Source organism: Podarcis muralis, chromosome 10 (assembly GCF_964188315.1).
Source record: "Podarcis muralis chromosome 10, rPodMur119.hap1.1, whole genome shotgun sequence".
Lineage (NCBI taxonomy): Eukaryota > Metazoa > Chordata > Lepidosauria > Squamata > Lacertidae > Podarcis > Podarcis muralis.
The window spans coordinates 50,980,643-50,993,094 of NC_135664.1; the positions used below are offsets into that span (position 1 = coordinate 50,980,643).

General features: G+C 42.3%; 1 protein-coding gene across 2 annotated transcripts in view; it reads left to right on the top strand.

The window, feature by feature from the left end:
- Positions 1-12,452, top strand: part of LARGE1 (LARGE xylosyl- and glucuronyltransferase 1) — a 309,421-nt gene that overhangs the window by 271,995 nt on the left and 24,974 nt on the right. For both annotated transcript variants that reach the window (XM_028745321.2, XM_077935011.1), the window contains one exon: positions 9,250-9,413. In XM_028745321.2, coding sequence (XP_028601154.1) covers positions 9,250-9,413 — 164 coding nt within the window. The remainder of the gene's footprint in view (positions 1-9,249; positions 9,414-12,452) is intronic.

Consider the following 12,452-nt stretch of genomic DNA (forward strand, 5'->3'; position numbering starts at 1 on the left):
GAATGGTAGCTTTCATTGTTTACAAGATCAATGGCTTATGCCTGTCACTTGCAATCTGGCTGTGTCAGAATTTACCCTCAAGGGGTCATTTCAATATGTAAGCTATTACAACTTAGCAACTTCATGTTATTAGAGGTATTGCATTTAGAATTTAATTTGTAATTAAGAGAGCTTGTTTGGAATGCAAATATCTGTTAAATACCTAATGGAGTTCAATAGGTTTTATACTGCCCTCAGTTATGCTTTGGCCTCATTACAGCACACTAGTGTTAAGAAGAGGCATTACAGAGAGCATAAATTAGATTTATAGTTTTTTCCTTATGCTCCTTGTTTTTTGCCTGTATGCAAAGTAGCTCATTTCTCCTGTATATTATGCATTCTGCTGCATGCTGGTGGTTTCTTCTTTTTGTGATTTCCCTCCCTAGTTTGAGTTTTCGTACTGTGGGTTGTGGTGAAGGAGATCATTCACAGATGCTAAAATGATTTTGTAGTTGCTCCAGGGATAGAACACCATTTTCACGTAATGGTTTGACATCAGAAGCATTTGAAACAGGATAGGCTGGAAGTTTAAGTAAATATTTAAACAAGAACAACAACAGGGGAAACCAGGGGCCTAATTTCTGAAACCAAGTCTTTTGCTTACCATTGAAATATGTTTCTTGATTTTGGTGGGCAGAGCAAAGTCTCACGCTGTCTTCAACATTATTATTATGTATTAAATTTGTACATTCTTCCTGTCAGTAAAATTTGAGATCTAAAATAGGATGGGGACCCTCTGGCCCTCCAGGTACTGTTGGGATGCAGCTTCCATCAGCCCCAGCCAGCATCACAGGTAGTCAGAACTGGTGAGAGTTGTTTTCCAACATCATCTGGAGGGCCACCAATTCCCCCTTCCTGTTCTGAAACATTCTTCCTTACAAGAAATAGGCATTTCATTGCACCGCTTCTGGCAAATGCTGAAGAGGCGCCTCTTTACCCTGGCTTTTGATACTTGGAATGGAAATTTTTAATACCCACATTGTTTTTGTGACTGTGAGTTGTTTTAAACTGTTTTTGATACTGTGCCGTAACCCATCCTGGGACCTCATAGTGAAGGGCTGGTCATCATCATCAACACCAACAGTTTCCTATATGTCAAAACAGTTCTTCCCCCTCTTTAACATTTTTAAAACCAAGCTTTCTTTGGAAAAACCCAATTCAGCATCCCCCTGTGTGAAGTTGCCAGTACCTGATCATAGCAACACATAAGGAGAGATTGAGACGTGGGAGTTAATGTGATGGAATGTCCTGAAAAGCTTACTAGAAGAATTCATTTTAGTTATAACAAGCACACAGATGGCAGAGATTATCAAGGGAAGAAGCCCAAGAACATGACATACTTGACTTCAGAGCGGAGATGCTGGAAATGTTTGTCAATGGTAGCTTATTGTAGCATGTGACTGTTATCGGGCTTCGTAACGTTTTCTTTCCTTCCTCATGTTTACAGTTTGGTTATCCTACTGCTTCTTTGCTTTCTATAGAGGAGGGATATGAGTCTCCTGACATTAAATATATATATTTAATCTCTGTTGTGGCAACTGAACTTGCATGCTTGGGTTTGGACAGATGGAGGGAAGGGGAAAGATCTGATACCATTAGTTCAAATGCAACAGCGGAGCACATTTGGTACAAAAAGGGAAATTATGGTAAGAAAAAGAAGTGTTTTGTGCTAAGTGCAGGGCCTGTAAAATGGAAACTATTGAAGGGTTTTTTATGCTGCCTAATATATGTGATGCACCACCCGTGTCATCTGGTGACTTTGCTTTCACAGTTGCTAAATGAGCCACCAGATTTAACAAGGGTTCTGCACTAATTTGCTCCATATCTCATGCATGGCATGAAACGTGGAAGGGGGAATTTACAGCCCTTGAAGTAAGTGGAAAGGACCTCAGCAGGATTAGTGGCCTTTAGATCAAGCATTGTTGCCCGTCTCATCCTCCTCTTCCCCGCCTCTTCTTATTTTAATGCTGAAAGTAAGTTTCCAATGAAAGTCATAAAAGCAATGCACACTATAATATCTTATTTATGAGCTTTCTATAGGCCTTTAATGTTTATGTCCAGCATTCCATTACCAGAGGACCTACTTGTAAAGTGCAGGGTTGTTCTGTAGTATGTTTAGTATACCCAGTTGTGACTTCACAGCAAAAGCTGTAAGGCAAGATATAATTTCTCTAGTAAAGGCCTCATATTCATTCCGTATTCACTTTTTTTCTTTTTGCAGCGACTTCTGTCAGGGGCATTCATATGATGAAGCACCAAAACTACTGAGAGCAGTGGCAGTGATAAAAGCTGTGGTGCAGGGTAGAGCACTTTTGTGGCTGAAAGAACTTGCATGTTACCAGTTTTAAGGGAATTACCCTGCGAGTAACAAAGAATGCTTAATTACCTCCAGAAAGAGCTGTGCCAGGGGGAAAAATCCCAGCCACTTGATTGCCCAGCCACTGTGGGATCCGATTTTTATACATGGAGTTTTGAGGATTTATTCAGTTCTGTTCAAGTCTAGTGCAAACATGTTGGAAATTGCCAAAATGTAGGCATTTGAGGAACTTTCCTGTCCTGAGTAAGGACTAGCTTATGGGGAAATACTGATTGATTACGTAAGCCTTCTTGTGAGGGCTGTGTCCTACTAGACAACCTGTAAATAAGGATGTAATATAATCATATAATAATTGGTTGAAGTCGCTGTTCACGTCACTTTTTCTGTCCCCAAAGTCTTGTGTGGTAGACTAGTAGCTAGTGGGCAGGGGTCAAAAACAGGATCCACATATACTCATGTTGCGGTCACCATGGCAACCACCCTTCCTGATTAGCATCACTTCTCATAACACATACTTCAAAATATGTTCCAGAGGCAGAACCACCAAAGCACAACATGAAGTTAGGCCTGGAAATGGCACACAAAATGGGGGTCCGCTCACGGTTCCTTTTCAGTGTCTCCAAGGAGCAGCCTGGAAAATGTGGATGAGGCAGGGTAGATCCTTTAACTTTAGAATGTACTGTAGGGATACTCAGAGCAGAGACTGAACTGAAAGCACAGCAGCTGAGGGCAGGAAACAGCAGGAAAATTAAAAGCTGCTGAAACCACTCCGATTATAAATTCAGACCAGCTAACTGCTGTGCCTGGGAGCGCATGATCAACAAGACGAAAAATACTGTTGCAATTAGTCTCTGCACACCAGTGGAATAGCATTGCCTATCTAGAGCCTGTTTTGGAATGCAGAACATTTTAACAGCTCCTTCATAGAAGTTCCTGGACAATTCCTTCGGAATAATGCAGCCCAAATGGAGACTTGCTTTTAAAGCTAAGGTTGTATATGCACTTCTAAATTGCTCGGCTTGATTCAAAGGTTTGTTTGCTTTCAGCAAGCTGAAGTTTTTTTAAAAATAAAAAACACACCATAGAACCACATAAGTTAAATTAAACTGATATAAGCAGACAACCGACACAACTATTTGTATATAGGCACACATACAAAAAAGTCCCCTTTCCCCTAAATGGAGAGCCACAGAAGAGCCACAGCAGGTATGTGTTTTGGCTAGCCATAGAAAAAAACAACCAGTGAAAGCTGTAAAGGCAAAGCACAGCATGCTTGCTGTGTGTGAGAGAAAGTTTATAACCATGCAGAACATGGAACACAGAGTTCTGTGACTATCAGAGCAATCCAAGCCCTGTTGTTTGAGGTGGGGGGTTGGATTGGGCAGAGGTGTTCCCCTACACAGCTGTGCTAGCTAATCCTGCCTCCCTCCAGTCACTGCCAACAGAGTGGCCCAAGGGACACGCCATCAGTACAGCACTTCCCTTTCCAGTGGGTAAAAAATGCCACCAGCCAGATCTTCACTGGAAGTGGAAGAGCTTGGAACAGGCCATTATGAGCTTGGAACAGGCCATTATGAGCTTGGAACAGGCCATTAGGGGGTGTTGAGTGGGAGGGACAAAAATGGCCTGGATCCCAAACCAGTTTCACTGATGTGACAATATGCCACCAGGCCTGATATGAGCCCAATCACTGCACCACTTCTAGGCTGGTGCAGCCATCTTTATGCCACCCATTTTCTACCCCAACAGCTGTAGTGGTAGAGTACTTGCCTTGCATGCAGAATGTCCTGAGTTCAATCATCAGTTTCTCCGTGTAGGGTAGGAGAGACTCTTGTTTGAAACCCTGGAGAGCCACTGCCAATCCGTGTTGACAATACTGACCTAGGTGGACCAGTGGTCTGACACAGTATTGGGCAGCTTCCCCGTGTTCTTCAGCCTTCATAGCAGGGCTGTAGATGCACTAATTTGAACTGTACTGGAAGTTGGGAAGGAGACAAAAGTGTTGACTAGAGAGCAGGGTTCCTGTGCTTGTAAATTGTTGGGAAGAGATAATTTCGGATGATGCACTTGTCCTGCCTCAGTGTTTTGGGGGAGAGAAATACCAGACTTGTCAACAGCCCCTCTTCTGTGCAGTTACTGAAGATTCAGAAAGGTTCAGAAACCTCGTCCTCTCTGGTATTTCACCATAAGCTGTAAAACTATGACCGCCTACTGGCATTAATAATAATCCTCCTTTCAAAAGAGGGAGCCATGTTAATTAGAGCAGTAAGAGCAGCTCTGCAAGTGCAAGACCTTAAACTGGTTTAGAAGGAGATTTGTGCTCATTGCTGTTATGAGATGTTGGGGGAGAGTTTTAAGCTTTTCTTCCCCTAATTAAAAAAATCCATTTGCAAAAGAAGTTGGAAGTTACTGTGCACTGAAAGATAACTGTATCCATCAAGGACAGCCTTTAATCTCACAATTAGGTCCATGCGGACAAGCAGGCCAGCTCAAGACATTTTGCTGCCTGAGGCAGAGCAGCAGATAGCTCTTTCCTCCCGTGTCAGGGTGCACAGTTCCCAAGGCTGGTCAAGTTATTTTGGCACCTGGGGCACAAAATCCCACAAGCACCTTTCTCCCTTCCCAGCAGTACAAATGCAGTACAATAATAAGTTAAATAACCATCAGTTTGCTGCCCTTTCATGTTACCTAAAACTAGCTGCCTAAGGCAGCTGCCTCCTTCAGCCTAATGGTAGGGCCCATTCTGTACAACACCCCCAGGCTATAAATATTTCTTTGAGGAGTTGTTGTTTTCAGCTTTGGTAGTTAATTAACGTACTGAGAATTCTAAAACAGAAGGTTGGCCATGGTAGGCTTAGCTTGTCCTTTGACTTGGGCATGTCTAGTGCAAATTTCTTCTTCTCCTTCTTTGAATAGGAGAAAGCTGTGTTGTGTTATAATCTGCATTTGAAAGACCACCTCAGTTTGTGGCATGGTGCGCAAGGACCTGCTGTCTGGAGGTAGAAGACCCAAAGTCCCCTTGAATATGCAGAATTAGCTGTGCAATCGTTTGGCCCATTTTCCCATATGGCTTGTGTGAATATTAATATATCATGAAGCTGCTATAGAAGACCAAATGTAGCAGGCGACTAACAGTCAAAAGGTGAACATATGCAATTTGTCACATCAGCTTTCAGTTGATTGCATGTACAGCAAACCAGCCCTCATGTAGTAGCATTTGTTTCACGGACTATCGTGTCTGCTTGTTTAAGGTTTTTTGTGATAGACAGCAAGGAGCAGCTAATCAACTGTCTAGGTAGATGGATTACAGTATGTCTGTCTAAGCTAAGGATAGGGAGTCACCCTCCACCACTGATGAGTTAGGTTACAATTTCTAATGTCTCTGTTCATTGACCAAGCTGGCTGGGATTCACGAGAGTGAAGTCCAACAACACCTGGAAGTCCACAAATTCCCCATCCCTAGTCTAGGTCCAACTCAAAAGCAGTTTCCTCTGATCTGAAGTTGAGACGCATGCCCCAGTTCACTGTCCAAATAACTAAGTTAGAAAATATCCTTTATCTCCTCTTATTTTCTTTTTGAGCTGGTAGAAATCTGTTATCTCTTTGGTAGTTTTTTGTTTTGTATTTCTTACACATTCTACATTATTTTATTCAAAATCTAATGAAAGTAGTTTCCACCTGTATCTGTGGAACCATTCTCTTGGGGGGGGGGATTATTGAAGGAGGATTGCAAGGGCTTTAAAAATTATTCCAGCTTAATACGTACAATCAGTAAGAAACTGCCCACTTGGACAGCTGCACGGTCCCCTTTATCTAAAGCTTGTTCTTATACAGTGGTACCTCGGGTTACATACGCTTCAGGTTACAGACTCCACTAACCTAGAAATAGTACCTCGGGTTAAGAACTTTGCTTCAGGATCAGAACAGAAATTGTGCTCTGGCGGTGCAGCAGCAGCCGGAGGCCCCATTAGCTAAAGTGGTGCTTCAGGTTAAGAACAGTTTCAGATTAAGAACGGACCTCCGGAACTAATTAAGTACTTAACCCGAGGTACCACTGTAAATGGAAATCTTCTTACACTTCTTTATATCATGAACAGAAGTTACGAAGATGTTTGCCTAAACACAGCATTTAAAGGGCACGTCAAATGCATAGGTTGGAACCTGCATTTCATTATAAATTTGGGTATATAACTAATATGTGTATAATTCAGCAAATTTGTTCATGTCCTGCCAGTTTTCTGGTCATGCATTGTAATTTAATAACACTGTAGACACATTGAGGATACAGACTAATTGCATGCATCTTTCACATAGATTAGGCTATAATTATTCAAAATATGAGTTGCATTATTACTTGCTCTTTGGCATAATTTAAAGAGAATACAAGGATCCTCTTCAGCAGAGTGAGCAGAATCAGCATCTGAGGCTTTAGGTCTTGAGTCGAAAAAGTTGCTGAGGAATTTGGAAGTTAAATGTGCTGAAGCCTAAGATACCAAGGAGGCACACAACTTTTATCAAACTTTATGATTTCTTGCTTATCTCTAGATCACCGAGAAACTGAGTAGCGTAACACTCTGGTCAAAATGTATTGGCTTGTCACAAATTGTGTTCAGGAAACTTAAATGTGAAGCATACCAGTTAAAACCTTTGCAGACTTGGGTAGTATGGGGCTGGCCGGCAAGGGAGACAATGCAGGGCCAGCAGATGCGGCGACGACACACACCCTTTCACTACATGTTGTTCATTACATTCCTTCTCCTGGATTTCATATGTGATGCCCTGATAATATTTGAGCATATGTGCTCCTTAAATGAGAGGTTCTCATTGAAAGACAGCACAGACTTTATGGTCAAGCTTGAACACTAATGAAGGGTTTCTGTTGGACAAAAATACATTTCTGGGCCACCATCTGCAGATCAAGGGGGGGGGGGCATATATACAGAATCTGGCTAGCTCTGTATTGGAATTGTCCCTAAGAGACAATTCCCCCCTCTTTTTTTGCATCCTGGGCTCCTTCGAGAGGAAGGGCAGGATATAAATTTAATTAATTAATTAATATAACGTAACATTTCCACTGTGGAAAGATGTTACATAAATATTAAACCTGCATTTGGTCCCCTTCTGGCTCCATCCCACCCCCGGTTAAAATACTAGGGCATGAAATGCGATCTTTCTTTATTCCATTCCTCTGCAGTAGTCAGAGACATAATTTAGTCCATAGTGCTATTCCATAGCTCATAATTAAGTTGTTATATCCTTTTATCTTAGAAGCCTAAAGTAATCTGATAATCACTCAGTGACTACCTAGATAATGGCTACTTTGCAATTACCAACTTATAGCTTGGCTATTTGTGAAATTAAAAAAAGAAGAAGATACTATGATATCTCGAAGGAGTGGTATGGTACAGCTCTTCTAACCATTTCTACTTAGGCTGATGAATAGAACTGATAAGGGGAGAATGCTAATGTCTTTCCATGGAAGGAAATTAAGATGTTTCATCTAGTCATTTCTGGCTTTATTTAAAATGTTATTTGTGCTTAGGGGAATGAAATGAACGAGGGTGTGATGAACTGAGGTTTTCAGTGGTGAATGAAATGTAAGATGATGGAGAATTTGTGCCCACAGTGGTGACTAGAGTAGGACAGAGAAAGAGAGGAAGAAACACATGGAGACAAGGATTGGAGAAAATCAGCCATCACTTTATAGGCTACAGCTTTCATAATATCTGGGCATGGCCAATGGTGTAGTGGGCGGGGATGTGTGTGCAACTCAAAGACTTTTTTTAAAGGAAGATGAGGATACATCTCTGGCCATCAGTTGATCATTTGATGACTGGAGAGAGGACAATAATCCCCCTGCTCGGCTGATCCAAGGTTGAGAATGGGAAGAGCGGGTCTGTGCTGAATGTGTCTGCTGGTGGGTATGTCCTCTGTTCGTGCATGAGAAGGTGTGAGGTGACCACACCCACCACTGGCATGGGGCCCTTGGAAGGTTGGCCAAGAGCAAATACAACCCCCAAACTATAATCAATTCTTCTGCTGTTTTGTTTGGTGAGCCATTTAGTCATGCATGAATTTTGAGGATGGCTCTTCGAAAGAAAACATACCTGCAGCCGTAGGAACCCTTGATGTGTTTTTTCCAGAATGCCAATGGCATAGCTTTCAAGTATCCCTGACAGAAACTAGAGTATTTGGTGCACTGCCTAAAAGTAAATCTTGCTATATCACTGCTGCAACAAGGCTGGATCCAGAACAGCATATACAGAGGCAGAATTTTGCCAGCCCATATGTCTTCAGAAAGTTCATAGGAGGATATGATGGTGATGATATACATGTATTCCCCTCCCAGTGGTTAATCTTTAGCTTCTCTCAAAAACCTTAGATGAGTTGTTGTTTTTTTGCTATCCTGGCTAGTTTCCACTGACATACCCAGTGCTGCTGGAAGGGCTTTACTTTGCATGCAGATGGTTCCAGGTTCAATCCCTGGTATCTCCAGGTAGGGCTGGGAATGTTTCCTTTTTGAAAACCTGGAGAGTCACTACCCATGTGAACTACTGAATTAGCTGGACCAATGATCTGATTCAGTATAAGGCAACTTCCCGTGTTCCTTTTAAAAAGTTTATTTGTTCTGATGGCCACTATAAAAATATGCTTGGTTAATGAGTTCTGTAAGTTAATTATGCATTGTGCGAAGTAGGCCTTCTGTTTCTTTTAGGATCTGTAAGTGAGATGACTTTGGGGTCTGCGAGAAAGTTCATACATGCAATGAATGAAAGTGACAAGATGCTAGTGAGGCACCTAATCTTCTTAACAAACGACTTCCCTTCACTAAAAGAGATTTAGTAATATATATACTTGTGGTTTCCCCCTCCACTACCCTGCCCCCACTACAGCTCCAGAAACAGCTGTCTGAGTTGGATGAAGATGACCTGTGTTATGAGTTTAGACGGGAGCGTTTCACTGTCCATCGCACCCACTTGTATTTTTTACATTACGAGTATGAGTCTGCTCCAGACAACACTGATGTAACGCTGGTGGCTCAACTCTCAATGGACAGGTAAGAAATGCCATTTTACTATCCCACCAAGAACTCTGGAAAATGCAATTAGCACCAGCTAATGAGTTCAAGAAAATTTCACAAGGTCTTATGTCGGTGGGGAAAAGAACATTTGGGATTCACTGACAGTAAATGAGTGCCATTTTCTTTCCTTCTTGTGGAAAGCACCAACAGTTGTTTTGTACAGAAACAGGGACATGATGAGTCAGAGACTTCAGTGCTCGGGTGCAGGGTAGGAAGTTACGACCCCGGAAATGGCCTGATCCACCCTAGCTGGTAGTTAGCATCAGTTCCCCAAAATACACCATGTTCAAAGTACTATACAGGATAGGCAACCTAAGCACAGCAATTCATACTTATGGTACATGACAATGCTGTATAACAATGTCAATCCAGTCATTTGAGTTCATTTAAAATACATCAAAAGTGTAAATGAGTGTAAAAAAACATGTGGTGAGTCAGGAAAGGAAAGAACCTAGATAACATTGATTGGTGACTCAAGCAGAGGGTTTTTGTCAGTTCTCCCTTACCTTCTGTACCACTTGCTTTGCTGGGGATTTTACAAAATAGGTTATTTGTTCTACAGTATATGTGGACCTCTCCATTTGGTCCATAAGGGTGTTTAGGCCAAGCCATGCCCACCCTGGTGCCATATATGATGTTAGGAGTGGGATAAGTAAAGGTGAGTCTTGGATTAAAGTGGTTTTGATGCTTGCAAAGCCCCTTGAGTCATGCTTCTCAGGGGAGTAGTGCTTCTCAAGGAAAGATGCACACTTGTACTGCAGGGGTGGAAGTGGAAATCAAGTTCTGGCCCACTAGCTAGATCCTCTTCCATGCTCCTGTCCTAGAGCTACCGCTGTCCTTGATAGCCCATGCTTTTTCTGTCTTGCTTTTGCTTTGGGCACACTCGTAATTTTCTTTGAGCAGAAGCTGTATTGAGCTGGCAATTTTTATCCTGTCAAATTTGGTTTTTAAGCGGCTGCATCCCGAGAGCCTGGATAAACCCGGAATGTGCATTCACAGAGATTTTGAGCAGCCTGTAAAATGTGCATCACTTCTGTTCCGAAACCAAGAGCATCTCATCTGAAATGCAGCATCAGAATCCCCCCATCCCAATACCTGAGGCCCTCCTTCCTCCCTGCTGTTGGTTGAGTTAGTTCTAGGAAGGAAGAGGCCTGTCTTCAAAAGAAGCAAGCAGTCAGCACTGCATTAGGCAGAGCACATACCTAGCAGAACATGAGGCATGTGCAACACCTCTGTCCCTCTAGTTGACTACACAGAAAGGTCAGTGTTCCTCCACAGGGAGACCCTAGGAACTTAGGCTGACTAAATGCATGCTGATTTTGCTGTAGAAATGAGCATAAGCCCACAAAAACCACTGCACTGTTTGGCTGCTAGCTTATGCATCTAGCACATTCAGTCATCATTCGCCACGTTCACCAGCGCCTGTTCTATTGATTTTTAATTTGGAGAACATTTCTTGGGGTGGTGGGGCTTGGGGCTTTCGTGCATGCCTTTTGAGTTAAACAAAGACGAAGAAAAGAATCTCACACAAATCCTGTGTGAATGCCACAATGAATTAGAGAAGGAAATGAGGCTGTGTATGTTTTCCCTCCAGGATTTTAATTCAAAGGAGCGAACTGCAGCTCAGCACTGTTTTGCTGGCAACAATGCAGCAGTTGAGCATCTGTTTCGCTTTTTTGGATCCATTCAGGGAACACGCTGTATTGATAGACAGGGATGCCCATCTTTATTCAGAAAGGGGAAAGCAATTGGCCTGACATGAGAAAAAATAATCTTTCCACGCACTGTTAGTAAGTTGTTGTTATTCATTGATTCGGGTTGGAGATTCTCTCTTTCAGCTAAAATCAATAAATAATATCCCTACCAAAGAAGCTTTTAGCCATTTTATTTCCTCTTGCACCTTTCAGTTGTTTTTCACTATCTTTTTTAAACTGTTTTTCTTTATTACATTCCTCCCACAACACTTGTATTGTGTGTTATTGTCATTGGCAAGGAGAGGTGCAAATACCCGTAATAGATGAGGCTATAGCATTTGTTCTTTCAGTGAATGCTGTGAAGAGAGTGGGCTGGATGCTTTGAAATGTCTCTCCTCACCACCATCCGTAGCAGAGCTATTTTGCAGTGCTCGTGCAGCACAATCGCTGGGAGTGTTGCTGCTCCCTGGTCAGGTGATGTCACTGTGCTGGCCTCATCTAGAGGGCAAATCAGCAACATGCTAGGCCTATGGGGGCGATGCTTTGGGGTGCAGACCTGAGAGAAGACTTTCTAATTTTCCTAATCCTAAATTCAGTTTTCCACACTTCTGCAACAATTTGTGATTAAAAAAAAACAACCTCATGTAAATTCATCAGGATTTTAGTGTGATTTTTTCCCCTAAAATACATGCCTGTATGCAGTTTTACGAAGTAATGCTTCTTAATATAATGGATTTTTGTATCTTATTTTCAGCTATATATACATTTTCATGCACATTTTACTCTAGTATATGCACTTCTGTACACATTGCTTGACTGGAGGACTGCATTGAAACATTTGGGAAGGTGTGAGTTTTGAAGGATGGACTGTGCTGTGGTTCCCAGATGGTTTCAAAAAATGCAGATTTGGTAGATTCACCTATAAAGGCATGTTTAGCCTACCCATTCCTGCGAGACACCATTGCTGCAAAATACCATCCCTAGAAGCAGCAATACTGTACCGCTGATCAACTGTTGTGGAGGAGACAGAGTGTCAATTTGAATTCTTGCAGTCTGCAACAAATCACGCCAACTCTATGGCCCTCTCCACAAGCCCAGAGATGGTGGTTGCTGAATGATAGCATTTGGAGGACCAACAATCTGCCTAGGCATTGAATCGCCAAGCAGGCCAATAAAATACTAGCCAGGTAGTAATCCTATATCCTTCCACTCCCACAGGTAAACTTTTGCAGTATGTCAGACACCCTGAAAGGGCCCAGGGACCCCGCTAGACTTTTCCATGACCACACTGAAGCAATTGGGAGCTTTATCTGAAATCAGT